This window comes from Aquila chrysaetos, chromosome 4 (assembly GCF_900496995.4).
Source record: "Aquila chrysaetos chrysaetos chromosome 4, bAquChr1.4, whole genome shotgun sequence".
In the NCBI taxonomy this organism is placed as follows: Eukaryota; Metazoa; Chordata; class Aves; order Accipitriformes; family Accipitridae; genus Aquila; species Aquila chrysaetos.
In genome coordinates, this window is record NC_044007.1 from 48,169,088 (window position 1) to 48,190,790 (window position 21,703).

General features: G+C 40.1%; 1 protein-coding gene across 1 annotated transcript in view; it reads right to left on the bottom strand.

The window, feature by feature from the left end:
• Positions 1–470: 470 nt before the first annotated feature.
• MEP1B (meprin A subunit beta) overlaps positions 471–21,703 on the bottom strand; it is a 30,656-nt gene continuing 9,423 nt past the window's right edge. Inside the window, exons 5-15 of the mRNA XM_041123214.1 lie at positions 21,259–21,337; positions 20,021–20,138; positions 15,627–15,805; positions 13,906–14,124; positions 10,651–10,803; positions 9,675–9,890; positions 6,747–7,214; positions 4,843–5,025; positions 4,154–4,385; positions 1,531–1,732; positions 471–580 (exon numbers count right to left, since the gene is read on the bottom strand). Coding sequence (XP_040979148.1) covers positions 557–580; positions 1,531–1,732; positions 4,154–4,385; positions 4,843–5,025; positions 6,747–7,214; positions 9,675–9,890; positions 10,651–10,803; positions 13,906–14,124; positions 15,627–15,805; positions 20,021–20,138; positions 21,259–21,337 — 2,073 coding nt within the window. The 3' untranslated portion in view covers positions 471–556. The remainder of the gene's footprint in view (positions 581–1,530; positions 1,733–4,153; positions 4,386–4,842; positions 5,026–6,746; positions 7,215–9,674; positions 9,891–10,650; positions 10,804–13,905; positions 14,125–15,626; positions 15,806–20,020; positions 20,139–21,258; positions 21,338–21,703) is intronic.

Genomic DNA, 21,703 nt, shown 5'->3' on the forward strand with positions numbered 1-21,703 from the left:
TCTGGGTCCTCATTATTGTCTCTTTTGTGACTTCCTCATTAATGTTTGTGTGTCTGTGTAGCTAATTTACCACTTTCCTTATCACTTGTTATTTCTTTGATAGTGAGTAGATCACAACCAAATAACTCAATGAACCAGATGCTCCCACAATCCACATACCCTCACACGACTGACTGACAGCTGTTGCATGACTCAGAACCCACCGGGTACCCCATGATTACAGGGTCCAGCTCCCTTTTATTATAGACATCTGTATCATGATAAGATAGCAAACCTAGACTTCACTGTGTTGATTGAAAGTCAGGGTGCAGTTTTACACATTTTCTTCATGTTCAGGTAGACTTAAAGGACAGGGCAGGCACATCACACAATATATTTCCATTTTTCTCCATTGCATGGTGATATACAACACTGTCGGACACTTCACTGACTTTAGCACAGTATTTTACTTTACAAACCTTTATTGTGATGGTTGAGACAAGAGTAATACAAATAATGATGATGTCATTGTGGTTTTCCAGTGATGTTCATCTTGTGTCATTGATGCTTGTTTGCATTATCTCCAGAAGGATGTTTTACTCTAAATGGGAAGAACAAAAAAACCAAACCCACATTTTAAAAGTGTGTAGGGAAGGGAAGTATGTGTATAATGTAAGACTGTTACTTGCAAAGAAACCAAAATTATTTATTGGAAGGTCATAAAGTAACAGTGTCAAGTATCTGGCATTGCACAGAAGTACTGCACCTCAACAGGATATCACACAAAGAATATTAGTACAAAATTAAAAATGGAACTCTGCTGTCTGGAAGGCCATTCCTCCTCAATTTGCTTACAAAATTTCTCCTGGGCCTTGTGAGTCCCTCTAAGCTATGTCACTCTTGCTATTTCCAAGTTTAAGTCTCTATTTAAACTAAGAGTCCATATGCCTCGGACTTCGTGAAATTTCCTATCAAAACCTGCCCAAATGCTGCTGCTATTCACTACATGGCCTTTCTGATCCATTCATTCAGATAATTTTAACCTGCTGTTTTCTTTTACCTCTCCCTAAGTCATTATTTCCATGGCTGATTTGTTCCTTGCATAAAAAATGGCTATTGAATAGGGAATTTTTAGATTTGCTTTTCGTTTTGACATTTTGGGTTGGGTTTTTTAGCACCATATCCAGGTGTTTTAAGGGGAGATCTTTAGTAGAAAAAGCAGTAATAGATGAGCAGAAAACACAGTTTAGTTACAAATTGAAAATGAGCCCCTTTGTTCATACTCTCCCATTCAATGTAGGCTGTCATTGGGGCACTAAGATTGGGGGGGGGTGGAGGAGGAGAGCAGGTTTGGAATGAAGTGGCTTTTTGGTGTTTGATAAATTAGCAGCACTTAATGGAGCTCTTTAATTCCTAAGCTGGAGTCTTCAGACTTCAAAAATGTGACATCTTCCAATTTATTTCTTACTGAATTTGATTGTTACTTTTTAGTAAATATATAGAGATATATGTACGTGTGTATATATTTGTTGAAAGAGGCAAAATACTTACTACTTCTAGAGTCAGGCTCTCCACATTTTCCTTTCCTTGGCTGTATTTCTTTTTAAGGCACACTGCAGTTGTGATAGTGACAATAAGCATTACAACAAATACAGCTATGGTTGAAGAAACAACTATGACAGTATTTTCGTGAGTGGAGCCTCTCCTTTCACACTTTTCTCCCATGTACCACCAGTTGTCACCGGCTGGACATCTAGAAAGTAAAAGAACAAACATGTGCTATCACCTAAAGATTAAAGGCATGAAAAGGTCTACTTGAGAAAAACGGCATCTCTGATGTACTGTTTCTATATCCCAAGGCATAATGAAGTTATCTTAAAATGGACTTCTATTTTAAAGTTGTCTTGAGTGGCCCACTGTCCTTACACATCCGGATGTGCTTCCTTCAGCTTCCTGCTCTTTTACAGGTCATGTCTTTACAGAGAGCCTTTGCCAGAAATCCCAAGCGCTATCCTGATCCTTTTGACTGCTTAACGCTTGGCCGCAGCTGATCTATAGAGCTGCTGCTACAGAATGGTTGTCTTTTGCTACCAATAGGGATGCTGTCTGGATCAGTCAGTTCACTTATCTGCTGCTTTTTCCTTGAAGTTTATAGCACTTCTCTTGATGATAGAAAACTCACTTTCTGCTGCATGAAACTGATACCTGTCACTAGGACCGCTGTCATGTAATATTTGCTTCAACTATTACTAATTAGCCTCGTATCCTGATGCAGTTCTGCCTTTTGTCATGCTCAGCTTTTACACAAAGCCCTTCTATCTTCTTCACTCAGTCAATTTAAAAAATCCTTTATAAGAAGGAGTTGAATAAGCTCCTTAGGGCAAGTAGTCCAGAAGCTTTACACTGCTGTTTTTATCCAATCAAGCCACATTTACCACCCTCCAGAAAACTTCATCCACCTGTTTCCTCACGTGTGCTTTGCTTTTAATTCTAAGCTCACCTTATGCAGCAATGCGAACCTGTGAGATAAATGGGATGGAGACCACGCACCAGACTCTCAAGGCGCCTCTGACCAGACAGCAGCTGAACCAAAGTTTAGGTGCAGGAATTCCCCAGTTCAAGGACTGAGCCAGCCGAAGGTGTTCCCACCATATTCCCCTTTCCCTGCTCAGTGCTTCTCAACTAGTAGATGTGGTATGTTCTGATCAGACCTTCTCATTGCCAGAAGGGGCTTATTGTCAAATTTAAAGAACTTGTATGAGCTGCCTCTGCCCTCCCCCAAGAAGACAGTAAGAAAAGAAATTAAGATCCTAGCAGCTGTCTGGTTTTAGGACTAAAAAGAACCTCCAGGCCTTGATTCCTTCACCTTATCCAGCATCACAATCAGCTCTGAACCTTTTTATAGTGAGCATATGAGGGTCCCAATGATCTAACTGAAAAAAAATATATGTGCAGTACCGCTGAATACACACCTGTCCCTATCTTTCTAAGCCTGGTTGTTTCTTATGTATTGTTTTTCTAGTTCCTAAGCCATTTACTCAGAACTACCCTCAACCCTGAAAATGAGTCAATTTGGAGTGCGCTGCAAAGGTACTGACTGTTGGGGGACTTCATGTGATCCAGCTTAAACAGAGTTCTGTATCACATTCCCCCTCGTTTCCCAGTACAAAATCGGAGTGGAAACTGACTGCTGGTCATACACTTGTCTAGGATGGAAAGTAGATTACATAGGCACTAGAGCTTCAAATAGTCCAGAGATGTCAGAAAATAAATGTTCTCCTTCCATAATTTCGAAATCAGGCATAACATTCAGCTTAACTTTTTTTGTCTTCTTGGAACAGCTCCACGACATTTACTCATATTTGTGACCTGCTTCTGATGGGTTGCACAAGAATTGTTTCTTAAAAGGTTTCTAAATGGAGAGATATAACATTTAAGGAGTCATCCTGAGTCTTGTTGCTCTCAGCATTTAGGCGTTTGCCTCACAGCACTCCCCCAGTCTACCTGCCCTGGCACAGCATCACATAAGGTTACTATCTTCAGACTTAAAGCTTGTTTGAGAGCTGGAACAATGCTAGTCAGCCAGGTGGGTTACATAAATCTATCCACAGAGAATTAAATAAAAGTTGATATTAATTTTCTTGCAGAGCAAACAATCTTTTTAGTCCTCAGCCTTCATTGCTGGTTTCAAAGGCAAGCAACTACACTCTGGTAATTCATGGTCATAATTTGCACTACATGATATTTCTGAATCAAATTCTAAAATGTCTGTGCTGCTTCCTGCCTGAGAAGTATTAAACATTTTGCCTACTGATATAAATGCTCTTTTGTTTCAACTGCATTTATATTTAACTCTTCTAATTTTGCTATAGGGACTTCTAAGGAGATGCACAGTCCATTTTAAAACATTGGACTAATACATTACTGAAAATGATAAACATGTTTAAAATATAATCTACAGAAAAGTCAAGCAGAGTACTTCAAAATGGTCAAATGCTGAGGTTAGGAGCTTTGTTGCCCAAACTGGTCATAAGTTTAGTCTCGCAGTAGTCATTGGAAATATTTGCCTTAATCAGCTATAGTCTTTCCTCTCATTAGGAACAAAGATTTATTCTACTAGAAACTTTCATTACTCATCCTGAAATTGCATTTGAGAGTGAATAAAGACAGTTACCTGCACACTGGTGCTCTATCTACTATAACGCAGACTCCATCATTTTCACAAGGGTTGTCTGGGCAGTAGTTGGGAACCTCTATCTCCGGCTTTTCAGTCAGGGTGACAGAGGCTGTTGTGATGGGTGTTGTGGTGGTGGTAGACATAGTGGTAGGCTTGGTGTTGGCACTGGGCGTACTCACAACAAAGGTGGGTGAAACACTTGGCTGAGTTGATAGTAGGTGTGATATATCTGCATGATAAAAACACAAGAAATAAGGTCTTTACGTCCTGTTATTTTTCCTCTTATTCTAATGATAAGTTCTAATAGTAAAGAGCAAAGAGCCTGTCCACCAGTATAATGGATAAATAGTCTTTTTTACCTTTCAGAAGCATGATGTATTTGGAAATGTCCTCTAGATTTTTTCAGAAATAGGCAATTTTATTCAAAGTACTCTATTCAAAATAATTTGCACAGGATTAGCATCATTTTATACAACTTCACATGAGATAAAGGAATTATACAGTGCACGTACCTATCCACAAATTTATTCAAACATATGATTTGACTTTAGATACATGCGTAGTTCCAAAACTGCTCATTTGCAAAGTACATCATGTGTATTTATATCTACAGCACTAGTGACTTAGTAAGTATGTGACACTCCATGTTTACTGTATCGTAAAGAATATCAGCTATATTTACATACCTTCCATTGTTAAAAGAATATAAACACTGTCTTCTTTAATAAAGTTGCGGCTTCTAAGTCTCTGATGAGTTAAAAATGCACTCGTTCCACTTCCTGGACCTCTCATGAATGCGGTTCCATTGGGAAAAGTTGCTACGGATCCCACTTTATCTGGCCTATCCCAAAAATAAGATGATGAGGAATCTGGGGAAAAAAAACAAACAAAGCAACTGAATGTGAGTGTGGGACCACTCTGGATTTCTTTCTCAATAGGGTCCCTTCCTTCTCAGATAATCTCTGCTGCAAATTAGTACTGAGGCTTCTCTCAACAACAAAGACAGGCCGGGTCCTACTTTGCCTGCTTCTGCTTAGTTGCTCATGGATTTCATGAATATGGAGAAGACAATAAATTACCTGAAATTCAAAGAGTAGGAGCAATGCTGAACCTGCCTACAATATTTGCAGATTTTTTTGCCTAAGATTCCATAATGATGAGATGCACAAGACAACGGAGATCTTCAATGGCTTGGTTTAGCCTGAGGTATTGAGAAAAGAGCCTGCTGGAGATGAGGTTACTGGAGAGCTAGTTGACAACCTGTTGTACTGTCTTTTTAGTTCTTTTAAAGCATAGTGGGCAAGAAGATGAATAGCACATGAATCGTGTAAAATGAATTAATTCGGTGCTTCTCAAAAAAGAGGCATCTCTTGATGTGTATGTAGGGCAGAGGGTACCTGAACAACCCGAATTGTCACAGGCCATTGATGCCCCCTCTATCAAACCTTCTTCTAAATCTCAAAGCTGAGCCTGATTGCCTATGAAAGTATCTGACAGAGGGAGAAGAAACTGCCTGCTCCAACACCTCTGCTGGTTAGAGAAAGGATAGGAGTTTCAAGGCTTCTCTTGGGAATCTGGGACTACTAGCAATACATGAATAAACGAGGGAGAAGGAGCAGAGTGTCAACAGACTGCACATCCACAGGGTCAGGGAAGGAAAAGGGCTGAGCACTGTGGCCATAATAGCAGAGAGCACAGGGAAAATATCAACCATCTATGGAGGACCTGGTGTGATGCACCTTTCATTTACAGGGGAGACCATTTAGTCTTTCTAGATTACCCACACTGTTTTCACGTAGAGACAGTGTCATAGAAAAATGAATGTAAATCATAAATTTTAAAAATAATACTGTGAATTAGACATTTTTGTGCCTTCCTTCCTTGACTAATGTTATGGTCTGAAAGCCCAGGAAACTAATTCAGTGGTGAAGGTGGTTTCTTTTGGCAAAACCCTTATATTGATGCAGAAAGTCATTTTGGCTTAAATCCAAACTTTATCCAATGATGAATATAGGGGGTTTCGCTAATATCTCTCTTTATAGAGATTCCTACCATTTCTCAGAGTTACATCTTTACCTCAACTGCCTCCTTTCCAAGTTATTGTGGACAATTGCTCCTTATCTTCTCACACCTTGAACGAGTACAGATTACATAATATGAATCAGTACTTTGTCCAGCTGGAGATTTGTGCTGACACCACTGTACTTTTTACAAGAAGGGAGGGGATTTAATAGCTGCACTTTTATCTGGTTTGAACTCTGCATATTGTTAATTCAGTATTTTTCTTTTCAAGCTTTCTGGAAAACTTCCATTCTCATTAAAGCAGATATAAATGCATTTTCACAGAGCATATGAAAGAAATTTTAGGAGTGGATCATCCACCTGTTTCTTATGCAAATCAACTTTGAAATCCACGGTCCCAGCTTAACCTACTTGTATGTTCAATTTTTTTCTTTTCTGTGGATCAATTATATCGTTGCTGTAAACAAATGAAACATTCCAGAAGCTAAAAAAACCTGCACTAACGTACACAAACAGAAAATTTGACTCCTTATCTTTTGGCTGAATAGCACGTCTGATTTTAACTAACCTGATAATTTCAGAGGGTCGGTTGTTATACTTCTTTGGTTTGACATCCGTTGGCGAATATCGGGATGCTGGTCAAGCAGAGTCATGGTACCTTGTTGCCATGCACAAGGCCATTGCAACTGATCATCATTTGCTCCAGAAATCAAGTACAAGTACATTGCTAAATTAAATGGGTTATTGGCAGTACCATTTACATACAAGCTGACCTGAAAAGCATATCCTTTACTAGAGTAAAAAGGTGGACTGTATATTCTTCCTGCTGTCCCTGCTGGACTTGTATTGAGGAGATGTGTGAAATTTCTGATATGCCAGACGTGGTGGGGACACTGAGTCTCTGACAAGTTGATGTCATCAATAGAGAGGCCTCCCTTTGATAAGCCACTTCCTCTCGTGCCTTGAAACACAACCCGGAATTTACTTGTGACATTCAAAGAAACGTGATGGAGCTGCCAGTAACTCGCAGGTGAACCTGAAAAACAAGGGTAGGGATTTCTGAGTAAGCAATAGAGTCAAACACTGCACAGGTCTACAGATCCTATATCGACACTATGTAAGAACTTCTCATTTCCGCTGGTACTGACATGATGGAATATTTCTCCTGTAGATGTTACATTTTCACTGCAATATCATATTTTCTCAATGCAGTTTTTCAACAGATTTAATATGCATAGCAGCTCTTTGAGAGAAAACAATGTTAATGGGTTTTAAGACTGCTTTTTCTTTTATAGTTTTAAAGAACACTGCATTAAATTAGTATAAATGTGATAATCAAATGCACAAAGATGGCTGTCACCTGTATTATTAAAAAGAAAAAAAAATCAGAGAAAAGTATATTCAAATAACTGAGTAACAACATGTCTCAACGAAAAATGCTACAGAGGATTCTGGGAGCCTAGAACTACAAGATTTGTATATTTAAAAGGCTTGTTGGAAGTTTGCCTATGCAGAAGCACTATTCACCCATCAAATGATTAATGGTACTAAGTTCAAATTAAAGCCAGTCATTTGCAAAACCTACTTCATGTGATAAAACCTCACTGCGAGTCTGATGTTGCATCCAAAAGTGCCTGCACTAGCAAATTCCACTTGACTCCAAGAGCAGTGTACGCAAAAGCAGAGACCTCTGCACAGCGGCCTCGTAAGGCAGGTGAAAGTAGGACATCCTTTGTTAACAGTGTGTGCAGCAAAACAGTTTCTTTTGCTGCCTGGTTTATGTTCACCAGCATGGAAGACCAGACTTTCAGCTGCATTTATGGAATAAGCGGTGCCAATCCCAGGTACAGAACTCACGCTTCACTTCCCTAATGATTCTAAACACAACACAATGGATCTCAGATACAAGTCTTAATTTCTTGCCATTCTTCATTACCGTTATAATTAGGAGGGGAAAAAAACAAACCCAGAAACAAGAACAAAACCACCCTACTGGTTTCCATGAAATTGCCTTCTGCATAAACTAAAGGCTTTTTTAACTGCACAGATGATATGCAAGACTGGGGTTTCTGACTCACGTTCAATGAGCAGATCAGCTACTGTGCTGTAAAATGTCCCGCTCCCACAGCCTCCCCTGCTCCCAGCTGAAGGCAGCTGCAGCTGCCACAGTCCAGCAGAAAGGATTCAGGGCTTGTCCCTCAGCCTCTTGAGCATGGTGGTTCAGTGCAAACCCATGAGCAGCTCAGCCAGCACGTTAGATCGTGGCTGGAAAGGGCTGTAGTGTCACTGTTTCTTCCAGTTTGTTGACTGCACTGGTGAGCGTAACTTCTCACACGAGAGAAGTGAAACAGCTTGGGGGAAAAACTAATCTTAAACCACTCCTGAAAGTTTTACCAGAGATTGTCAAAGTGGGTGCCCATTTGGACACACACACACACACATATGAGATCAGAGACTTAAAAGGAAATTACGGACTTGAGAAAGCAGGAATGGGAGATGGGACCTAATATACATGAAAGTATTTGTGAAGAAGGCTGAAGCATGGAGAAATTAATCTTGGCTTCAAAGTAGGGTTCGAAAGGGTTTGGAGGACTCAGACTGATCTAAAATCTACATCTGCCTCAGCAGCCCCGATATGTTAAGGATTCCTGACGGCACACGGGGATGATGAAAATATCAGGGTGAAGAAAAGAGTGGAAAAAAGAAAAGAAAAACAGGTGTGAGCAGTAGCTGAGCATAAAGGGACAAAAAGAGGCAGAAGAGTGGACTCGATACCTATTTAGCAAAAGAACTTTCTCAGACCCTTATGTAACCAGAAGACTGAACTAGTGTAGCTGTAAAGGAGACCAAGTAATAGTTAAATATTTGAGAAAGTAATTTAATCATAAGATGCCTTTGGCAATTCTAGCTTAAAGAGGTCTTGTCCATTAACTGACCTCAGTTGCTCGTTCTGTAGGCTCCTAAAACCACAAGAACTTAATTTTCTTCAAACTACCACTCAAATCATGATCTGCTGCCCATGTATTTCAGTTAAGTCGTTTCAAAGCTTGTTTAAAAAGTAAGTTAAATTTTATTTACCTTTTTTAAACTTGTATGTTAGGTATTCCAGGGAATGAACTTACACTTTCCATTTCTTTATTATTACTTTCTTATTCATTGTAATTTACTCTAATGACCAACTTCATCTGTTGCTATTGATACCAGCAATTCTAGAACAGTTAAAATGACTACTCATGGAATTTTAGCTATTTTGGTGAGAAAAACTATATTGATAACCCAAGAGTTTGTAATTTGTGGTTATTGATTATATTCTAGGGAAACAGCTGACTGAGGATCCATCAAGCATAATTTCACCAGCAGAGAATCAATTACATAGTTAGAAAAGAAGCCAAACAATAACGCTAGGAGATGAGTCACTTTGCTACAGTATTTTCCCCCAGTACTTTGAAAAGGATATTGCATATAGATTAAACCAAAATGCAGTTTTATTCCATACCTTTTATCTCTTCAATGAGTCTCAAAGTACCATTCGGATGGGCTGAAGTATACTCCCTGACCCAGACATACAGCCGGTCGCTTTCGTGACCGCTGTTATAGAAATAGAATTGTAAGCACTGAAAGCCCCTTTTGGGATACAGAATTCGGCTCTCCAGGATAGCTGTGCTTCCCCCTGCTCCAGCACTGGTGTTGAAATGCATGAAGTAGCCAGAATCTGTCAAAAGTCAATGAGAAATGAATGGTAGAGGAGAGAGAAAACAAAATTTTCCTGGCGTACCGGTATTCTTAACACTGAACTGTAGTAACACTAGGAGACACGGTCAAGTCAGGGTAAAGTAGTTCCTGTACAAATCCTCAGACTGAGGACTGTTACCTGTTCACATTGTCCCAAGGCAGAACTGTTCTCCTTGCAACTTCTCTCCTCATTTGGCTCTCTCTAGCAATTTGTACTCAAAAGCATGGGCTTGTTCTCTTTACCCAGTGCCAGTAATTCACAGTTGACTCTCTCTCTGGAGGACTGGTTTAAGCTCCTGAACTCATGCAATTTTCTCTGACAGGTTCAGACACAACTGGCTATATTCTCAATTAATTGTTCACCTGAGCCCTCATAATATACATAATTTCTAAATCCCAATCCTTTCCAAAGACTTACTGAGCAATTATTCAGAAAAGCAGCAGTCTTTCTGGTGTGCCTGTGCTATAGATTAGAAAATTTATATAGTTCTCGTATCAGGATGTGACACTAAAACTAGAAAACAGATCAAAAGAGATAAGGACATTCAATCTTCTCAAATAAGGAGAAAAATTGAACGTATCACATGATGTCCCTAAGTATGTAGATTTATGTTGCTTGGTTAAAAAATAAACTGTAATTTGTCAACAAATAAAAAGAGAACAAGGCCGAGATCGAAGTCAACTCGCATGCCTCTGCAGAAAATACTTCCCAGAGAGATAAGAACAGTTTTTTCTCATACCTTTGCATTCTCCCATATTAGTGTGATCAGTATTTGGCCCAGCAGGAACCTGAGACAAACGCTGCCAATCACTGTTATCATCTGAACTTTGAATCATGCCACATATATTTTCAAGTTCAAAACTGCATGTATCCATGAAACTTAGGGAGGAGGCTATAACATTAAAAAAAAATAAAAAAGAATCTGTATTACACGACATACATTTTAATCATTTTAATTCTGAATGTCCAAAGCCAAGAGCAGAGAAAACTAAATGCAGACACCAAATAATCAGTGGCTTCAAATACCATCAATATTCATAGGTATGATGTTCAGAAACTCAAAGCATTTGGCGATTAACATTGACATTAATAAGATGTCATCAGGACCACTTTGGGCACTTAGCAAGCACAGGAGGGTGCCAGCTAATTATCATATCGCATCTTTTATTTCTAAAAGGAACACTAATACTAGCCCCAACCCACCAACCTTCACATAGTCAAAAGGTCCTGAGACTTCCCACTCATTCCTCTGCTTTCTTTGGGCCAGTCCACACATGGCCACAGATTTTGATAAAAGTTCACTAACATATCAGTTGGAGTGCTTATTCTGAAATATGGTAGAGCAGAAGTTATTTCACTGCAATAAGCAAACCCTGACTTTCAAAATGCTGAATTGAAAAAAACATTGGCAAAGGTACATTTGGGACCAGTGGATATCTCATCTCATACAAATTTTTAAAATGTCTTGCATATAACAAGTGAAAAATTAAGTGAAGGAAGACTGCACAGTTGACTAGGAAAGGAAAAACACTGTATGAAATGTTTTCTCTGTCTAAAGCAAACCCTGGATGGGTGAGGGAAGACACAGTCCACGTTTATCCCTGTTATTAGTTTTGTTTCCCATTGCTTTTCAAACTATTTGTAAAATATTGTGGCAGGTTTAAAGGTTTAACTGCACCACAGAAAGGACCTTGAGTATCACAAAAATCAACCTCAATGGCATGCCAAATGCTTCACTTCAGCTGTAGCTCAGGGAAGCACTTCAGTATGAACCGCTGCCAAATCAGTTGTACTGCTGAGATGTTTTGTACTGTCCTCATAGAAAGCTAACAATCCTCTAGAGGTTGCAAGGCTATCAGAAGTGTTGTATGACTGATACCTTTTAAGATACAGTATTGGTATGATGTTGTAAAAAACAAGAAAAGATTTTCACAGTGAATGTTATATTGACTGCTGGAGAAAGAAAAAAAAAAAAACAACCCAGCTAGGGTGTCAGCAAGAAGGTAAGAAAAACAGAGAATTATTAGATGAAAGAGCTATTTGAAATCAAAATATAAAACAAAATATGAAATCGATTTTCCCAAACAGGAAAGAAGTAGCCTAACTACCTTAATTAGAAAATGCTGGCTGGCATGGAGCGGTGACCTGAATGACAGGAAGAGAAAAAAGCAAGACCCAATAGCTTACGATGTATTTCTTAGATTAATTCCTGAAATAGGGGAAGGGGGCACTGCTTGAGGCAGGTTTTGAGCTCCACCTGCACCAAAAGCCAGATACTTTCTTGGTACATAGTGAAAGGCTGGACTTGGAAGAAAATATATGGGGGATGAGTGCTGAGTACTAACGTCCAGTGGCTGAGGAAAACCTCATGGTCAGTTCTGTTAAGTAATACGCTAGAAGGGGAAAGCAGACTAAAATCTACTGTTATCATATGGCCTGAAAGACAGTTCTGAAGAGATCAGAACAGCACTGAAGTATCAGTCAGGATTTCTTATGCAGTGGGTTGGTTTTTTTCAATTTAAGAACCGAGTTTCCCATTTTTAATGCAATTTCCTAACCACACAGGCCTTTAGCAGAAATTCAGCTTAAACTTTTCCTTAAGTCATGTTCAACAACAGAATTAACCTTTTGATTCCTCTGGGAGGATATCTGCCATCCAAACGATGTTTGGCATTCTCAGTCTTCCATCTAACCTGAAAGGATCAGTCTAGCAGCCGGGGGGGTGAGGGCTGGGACCTGTGAAGCACCCGTCCTCCCGGGCACAGGGGCCTTAGGCAAATGATGGGTGATCTGAAGACCACTTATGGCTCTGCGAATATCGTGCATACTATACAAAGCCAAGGGACAGACTGGGGAGCAGGGCAGATCCTGATTGCACTGGAGGTGGTGGCTGTTTTGTCACTAATTTCAACAGGACTGGGGCTTGTTTCACTTGGGGAATGTGCCTATGGGTTAAGAATGAAGTTAAAATATCATGAAGTATTTATGTAATATATGAGAATGCTGTAAAGTATATAAGATTAATGGAGAGGAAGAAGGACCCCATCCACTGTTGAAGATATCCTTAGCTGTAAGTACTTCTATAACATCTAACTGACTGTACGCCAAGTGCTAGAAGCTAAGGCTGCACATAAGTGTGTGTTCAGTTTAGACCTACATGAACAGAAATATTTTCATCAGAATCGTATGCTCAAAAAATTGCGCTGTTTTAATAAAATGGTTTGATAATTATTTACGGTATCTGTATAATGAGGCTTAAAATATAATTGTAAACCAGTGCTCACTACTTGGGATACTGAGGCAGTGAATTAAGTTTTCATCTGAGTGCCAGGGCACATTTGATGCAGTCCCAATTATAGAATTATATTCCAGTTTTGTAATAGAATTATCTATATTTCTCTGTCTCTTACTTTCACCCAACTTTCCAGAATAAATCCCACATGAGCAAAATAACTCCTCTGACCACTTTTGAAAGAGACTGGGTTTGAAATTAAAAATACAAATTTCAGAAGCTCACATTTTCTTCACAACAGCATCTGTACCCTATTTGCATGAACACACACACTGTCTCACAGATTGTGTGAGAGCGGGGTAGGTATGATAGCCACAGCAAAGATACGCATTTCTGTACAGTATCTGAGTAACAACTGTGGAATAACAGGGCGGGGGGGGGACCAAAAAGCTTTGTGCAGAAGCACAAGTTTTAAACAGCCACCCAAGGGATGAACAAAAATCAGCTGCTGAGAGAAGCTGGGTTTTAACTAAAGGTCAGATAAAATTGAACAGAAAACTCTGCTACACAGCAGTGTTTCTGCAGGAGGGCTATGTTATTTCTAGCTATACCGTTATTTCTGGTGTTGTTAACACAATTCACTTCTCCAAATACAATAGCATCTCTTTCACTTGTGCCTGGATGAGTCCAGCATGTATGTATCACCCTTATTTATTTCAAATGCCAGAAGCAAAAAAAATTAAAAGAAGTGGAGAAACTTACAGCAATTGTACAGCCGGTTCAGTTTCTGGAGATCATAATCACTGAAATCCATTCGCTGTCCTATTACATCCATGAAGTCTGGTATGTTAGTGATGATGGTGGGTTCAGTTCCATTTCTGAATGCATTTTGGCTATAGTGCATCACAGAAGTATAGTCATAGGGAACATTCAGGGAGTCTGATGTTGTATCATCATATTTTATGAAATTATGATCTTTGCCTAAACAGGAAAAATAAAAGGAAAGATTGTTTGTTGCCCAAGAAGACCAAGTTTTGATGTATAGGCTCAAAGTGACAGAGAATCCATCAGATCCCCAAGTATTTTTTTGTTGTCATTCACTTGTACTTACTCTGTATACAAACTAGTTTATTTCTAGTCTAGAGTTATTTACTTTCTTCTTTCAGCCACTGGAACATAACATGATGACTTCCGCTGGATGAAGGAAAGCTTTTTGCTACCAGAAATCTTTTCCCCATGAAACTACCCATAAACTTTGATGGGTTTGTGATACCCAAAAGTGGAGATACTGTTTCAGTACTCAAATTAATGCAATTTGCAACTGTAATGCCTCCCTGTTTCTAATCTGTATTCTCTGATATTTAATTGCTGGTCATTTTAGCTTGCAATAAACAAGTTAAAGTTGTCATTAGATAAGCTTCCAGAATTTAACTGTACAGATATTTTCTGGAGTATGAGCAAAAAACCATTACTAACTACCCAATGGAAGGTAAAGTTTTAAATGTTTTAAATTAGTCAAAATACAGTAACTATATTCTGGTCAGTGTAAAAAAGCTGCAGCAATTTCAAAGGGCTAATAATAGCACAACTTGTCATTAGAGTCAGCAAAATATAATGGAAATCAAGTAACAGAGTCTAAGAGTCATTTTCTGTAATATATACTTGCACGTGCACCTGCCTATTGATCACAACTAAATAAGAATGCATTAGATTTAATCATTATCTATTTTTTTCAGTCTTCTGTGTGTACCTGTGTTAGGAAAGCATCAAGTCTGCATCTATAACTTTGTTTTTGAACTGCCTGAAAGTCACAGAGGACGACGGCAAGCTGAAGAGGCAGAGACCAAGCAGAGTCCCGAGGAACCCTGTGCCAGCTCTCAGGCTTGTGCCAAATACGCCAACACTTACATTCACAAGCTGCATGGCTAAAGCAACCACTCGTGTGGTGGGAAGCCTGAAAGGGGTCTCTCCTGCCTGCACACCCTCTCTGCATGCTCCGCTGTCTCAGCTCTGCTGCCCACACCGGGTGTAGTGGCCAGGGAGAAAGAGGACGACCGGGGTTTTCACTGGAGATTTTCTACTGGCTTTGGTCGCACTGGGTTTTTCAGAGTGGTTTTTTTTGTTTGTTTTAATTTTGTTTTGTTAAGGGGTCCCAGAGTAACAGTGCTTTTAGAGTATTCATTTAAACAACTAAATTATTCTCTTCTGCTGCTCTGCTGTACAACATGTAGCATAACAGGACTCAGATCTCTAGTTAGGGCTCTGGGAACTGCCGTGGCACAAGGAACAACCACAGCAACAACAAAGGAGGCTTTCTGTCCCAAATAGATATCGCTTGATTTTTAATTTATTGATATGCTGGCTTTGAAAAATAAGTCCGGGTAAGAGAATAGTGTGACCACCGAAGGATGGCTGGAAGGGATGTTCCACAGCTAAACCCCCTAACACCAGAGCCTAAAAGGAAAAGCAGGGGAGTAACTGACCAGGCTGAATCCTGTCCCAGATGATGGACACATAGTCGTCCCGGTCGAACCGTGACTGCTCATGCCAGAATCCCAGGGCATGCAGGAACTCGTGCTGGATTGTCCCGATCCTGTCACAGTTGGCTCCGATGGAGAGCTGCTGCAACCCCTCTTGGCGGTTTCCCACTGAGGACCAGCAGCTAGCATTGAAATAAAATGAGGGCTGTCTGTGAGATACATACCATCCCCACACCACGTGAACTCCAGAATCAATCTGTTCAACAGGTGTATTTTTAACTTGAGCGTTGAAGTTACATTTTGCTACAGAGAGCGCTTTTTCATTGATCTGTTCCTTACCAGATCCTTTCCTCTTGCATTTAGCTCTGTTTCGATGAACAAGCAGTTCCCCCGCTCTGGCTCTACTATTTTTAATGGGTTTTCTTTAGAAGAAAAATGTTGAGCTATTTGTGACAGAAGAAAACCGATCAGGATTTCGTTGCTACTCTGCTGAACATCAAAGGCTATGGGCACATAATTTAGAGTAATTAAGTTACTGCAAATTAACATTTTTTAGCTGGACCACAGTATGTGACTGTGAGCGCACTTTGAGCCTGTCCCTATCCTAAGGGCAACTGGGTTCATACACATTCTCGCCTCTGCCATTGCAGCTGCTTCTCTCTTTATTGTTTTGGCCTTTTGCTTTGTGAGGGGCTGTGGCTGCCAGGCAAGGCACGCTTCTGCATGGCTGTGTTTACCTTCCAAAAGGTTGGTGGATTTGACAGTGCTTTTCATAAGCTCTTTTCTTTCTAGCTATTTGTGAGCTGCTGCGCTAGGGCATTTGCTGCTGACACACACTGACAAGAAAGAGCAAAACCGCAACTGTGCTGGAAGTTTTTATTAAAGGATAAAAAAAGTCAGTCAGCTATCTGCACAAGCCAATAAAATGGCACCCCATGTCCACAAACTAGCAAGCACAGAGAGCTACGTTTAAATTGATATTTTATGCAGCAAATAAATCAACACTTACCCAATGAAGTCCATAAAATTAATCGGGCACAAAATATGCCATAGGATTTGCAGCCCTATCACCCCAGAAATTCAAAAACACAAGCACACCATGCACTTTCGAACCCTGTAACTTATTAGCGCAACATATTCCCCAGTATTTCTCTTTTCACAAAGCAGCACAGGCCTTGGCTATTGATTACTCATTAAAATCACAGCATGAGACCTGGGAAGGAGCACATGTGGCATCCATAATTTCACAGGCTTCCCTTGAACAAGGCCTCATATCGATTATGCAGCTTTTTCTTGTGTTGTGCAGAAGTCTAAGAAGTCCATCACACTTCTGGGTCCACCTCATACCAAAGCAGCTGCGTCTGGCTTCACAGCTGCTACGTAGTGCACAGCAGGCTACAGACACATCCAGGACACTTGGCAAAATTAGCATCCAAATGCTGGGGGATGCAGCTTCCCCTTGCCTTCAGACTGCCAAATGCCTACACAACCATCGTTCTGCAGCTGCAGAAGGAGTGAATACATGGTCTGTGTCACCAAGCACTGAGAATAAAACTAGGTAAGTGGGACAGGGCATTCCAGAGCAATGGGCACCTGGAAACCCATATTAGCAGTGTCTTCAGGAAGGAAGAAAATGGGGGGAAGTCCCAGCTTCCTCAAGTGTGTGAGAGCTGTATCTCCTCTGATTCAATGCTTTCTGCATTGCTAGTTCCTCTATCAGGTGCTAGAAGAACAGGAAAGTACCTGCTTTGATTAATTCCACCAGCCTTGTTTTTGGAAGATGGGCTGTAAGTAGATAGATGCGTGCCATCAGTAGCGACGAAGCCACTTATTTCAGGCACATTTTTATGCTAATGTCCTGCTAGTAAATAATTTCCCACAGTATCAGAGATCACCAGTATCAGCACACAGACACTTTGACTTACCAGCACCAAGCTGGTTAGCCAGGGATCTGTATCAATCCACTTCTGCATGGGTTCTCTTTGCTGTGTGCCACAGTGGCAAAGAGCTGAAGTGACCTCCCAGGAGAGCTCCATGAAAACCTGATTTTCCATGTGGAAATACTAGAGACAGCATTGATCCTCCCTTGTCTGCTAAGCATTTGACTCTACCACACCATGCTAGTTTTCCTGCTGAATGAGTCCTGCTCTTCATGAGAAGAGTAGGGAGAAATGACACATCCATTGCAGGTTCCCAGACTGTTCTGTGAGCTCTGCAGGCACTTGCCACATCTGATGCTCCTGCATTTCTGTGATTCACAAGCATCCCTCATGTATTTTGCTCAGCACACAGGCTGGAGTCTAGAAAAGGTCTTTAAATAGATCCACGGTCTAACCTCTGCTGCAGATGCATAGACCTGAATAGAGGGTGAGGTGAAGGCTGTGCGCTAGAAAACCTTACATGTACCTCTACTCACTTAGCATTATAAATATATACCTGTTAACATAATACAGGCAGTAGCCAAGGCTTGGTGAATGGTAGATAAAGAATGTGGACAGGGAGAGGGCTCTCTGTGTGGGGGGTTGATGACACTGTGTACGTACATCAGAGACTAGAAACGTATTTTTTACACAGGGCAGTCAACACAACAAAATGGCAGCTGACTTCATTTGAATTCAAAAGGATAATCCAGATGAGGACTTTATGGCCTACTACAAATCCTTTTGACACAAAGTTCCCCCACCTCCTCTGTCTGTTTTATAGACGCAAGCCAAGATTGGAAAGGCAAAGACTATTTATCAACTTTTTCTTGGTGCAATAAAACTTCATGAATCCGGCTGGTATTGCCAGGAACTTTGTGCTCCTGTCTGCACTGTACCCTCTGGACTGAGGTCTTTAGTCTGCAGTTAGGAGAGTCCTAGCTGATTAAAAAAAAATAATTAGGAATGGCAGAGGGGAAATGGGTTGGTTTACCCACCTTTCACCTTGTCCCGTTACATCAGAAGAGAGGAATGGAGTGAAATGAAGGGCAGTTAATGCAGGGTCAGTCATGGTAATTTCTTTGTACAGCCTGAAGCTACCTCACTGAAACGGGACAGCTGTTTTCAGAAGACTGCACTGTTTAGCTCCAATCTTTTAAAAAGTGCTGCTGAGCGTTAATTTTTTTATGGATGTGTCAGCTGAGATGATAGAAACATTTCAGGGCAAGCGACACACCAGGCAGTGAGGGCAAGATATGTTATCCACCTAGAATGACTTGTCTTCTTCATCACCATGACTCATCTATTTTTAATAGACATATAAATGAAACATTGTGCAGAGGCCTCTTACTTGCCATAGGCTAAATATTGTGGTTCTTCTTCAGGTACAATTATTAGCAAATTCAATGCATACTTTATGTGACAAAGGACTAAAAAATTTAACTACATGAGTTTTCCATTTGGCTCAAAAAGCCGAAGAGTCATTAGCACAGGAAAATGCATTGGTCCCTAAGTCTCCACTTATAGATATTTTAAGGTTGAGTTTCAATGTCATATATAGCATGAAGAGTAGAAAATATAAAGAGCCAGAGACTGAAGAAATTTTGAAACAATTATCTGCTACAAATATCTCAGAACAAGCCAAAGGGAAAGGGAAACATTTTTATTATCAGAAAATCTTTTCCCATTTATGAATGCATTCTCATTTCAGGAAATGATTTTCTGAAAGTAAATTTTCTCACCAGGCTATCAAGCTTTCCCTAATCTCCTTTTCTAAAAGAGAAATGGTTCAGCATAGAGTGGAGAATATATTTGTTCTTGCTGCACTGTTTTGACAGAGACTGTCTTAGAAAGGGAAGCAGCTGGGGCAATTTTGACTTCTTTACTGGGGTCTTATTTTGCAAAATCTAAGGTGGGATAGTATAACTATTCATCAAAAGAGGTAAATAAAGTGAAACGTCTGTAAAATATCTCAGTGCTAGGCAGCATTTAAAAATATTGCTGTTATATCTGAATGCTGGTGTGACGTTGTTCAAATGCAATTCCATTTGTTATAGTCAAACAAATTCATTGTCCCACAGTGAGAGCTACCATATTTTTGCTGGGATTTTTTTTTCCTAAAAACTAAGGTATACTAAGAATGACTATTTGAAGGTGATAATCCATATATCCAAAGATGAGTCAAGAAAATAATTGGCTTGTTTCTGCTATCTTTTACCATGCCAAGAAAATTACCTCTTAAAGGATTTGATTTCCTCTTACATTTAAAAATAAGTATCAGCAAGAAATTTTTCATTACTACGAAGGTAATACCTGTTTTGGAAACTACTACAATTTCCAGTTAAAAAAAGACTGGGAAAATGGACACAACAAAAATACGAAATTATAATCAGATATATGAGTTTTAGAGTGAATACTGGCCATAAAAATAGCCTGAAGCCAAACAGGATGAAAGTTATTTTACATTACTCTTCTTACCCACTTCCTTTGAACACAGATATGTAATTCTTCTCCCCTTCCCAAGGTTTGAAGTCAATACAGGTTTTCAGTCGATACTGTTCAAATGCCTTGAGGATGAGTCCCTTAGCATTCATTTCTGCAAAGCAAATAGTGTTCTTGTCAATACTGATCCAATAGGTCTGTATGGAGCAAATCCTAAAGGTGGGTCTTTCTCCAGCAATCTTTGATCAAAATAATCAGGCTTTTTGCTGGATCAAGACCTGAGTAGGGACCTAAAACCATAAATTAGGCTGTTGTGACATTCTATCTCTCTCTTGTTCTGTTTCCGTGTAATTTTTCTTTGGTACTTCTGTATAAAGTATGACATGATGAGTATATAAAATATGACATGATGAGTATATAAAATACTATAGTGCGTGGTTCTTAATTTTGTAAATTATTTCATTTACTTTGCTGAGATTTATGTGAGTGAGTATTAAATAAATAGGGAATGAAGACATCAGATTTTATCTAGTGCAGACTGCAGGCTACAGATCTCTCACAGAATCTCTCCAGGACTTGAACTGCTAACATTATATCTGAGTTATCTCATCTCCTCTAAGCAACTTGCATGGTTTCAACCCACTTTAGATCCGAATCTAAACTGGGGGTGGGTGATTTTTTTTTTCCCTGTCATGTACCAGAAAGATGACCCCATGTTGTGTAGTGAGGGCACAATCTCCCCATGTGGTATACAGTAAGAACTCAAGCTCCCTGCCTCACCACTCGCCTCTGCTGTGCAGAGCCACAGCCAGGTGGATTCAAAGGGACAAACCATGACGCGTCCCTGGCCCACACTGGGGGACTCAGCAATGTCCCATTGCAAACTGCATTGTCTGCCAGAATTCCAGTTTGCCATCAGTGCTATAGATGATGTAAATGGCCAGGTAAGCTTCTTGGCTTTAAATGGATCTTCAGTGCCCTGTTTTTTCTTCTGCCTAGTAGAGTTGCATGTCTCAGACGTATGCTTTTAAAACCAAATCAATCTGCTGGGCCATAGCAATGGCAGGATAAGAACCATCCAAGAAAGGAGGTGAGAGCCAGCACCAACCCCAAGATGATACATCCTGCTTGTGCACACCCAGGCCCAATCCTGCTGTGGGAAATGGCCTGCTGTAGACTTACAAGAGAAAAGGATGCCACAGTATCTTTATCAATCTGTATTTAACGTTTCAATCAACACAACATACAGACATTGTCACGGGCAAATACTGTACCCAGGCTATCATCAAGGACGTAGGGGATAGTGTGGGGCCACCGGTAGTTGTCACCAATGATGGAGTTTCGTTCCTGCATCTGAGAAAGAAAATAAGTATGCAGTCATCAGTAAGAAGTGATTTAGGATCAGGGACTACAATAGTGTTAAAGCAAAGTATGTCTCCTACAAGTCCATGTAAGACATAGAGGAAATCAGAGAGCTCAAAAACTTTGGAAGACCACTCAAGGTCTAAGGCTTGGGTTTGAAATCCCTTCACTCCTTTCTACCGGTGTTTCCAACTTCTGCAGCATTTTCTCCATATAAATTACCTGAGACTTTGATGCATGTGTGAGGACAGCTTCAGCTCCTGTGGGAAGCATTAAGATCTAAAGCCCTGAAAACTGTACAGAGATTAATAATTTTGTAATTTTTCATAATGCAAGGGTTTGTTCCTGTGCCCTTAG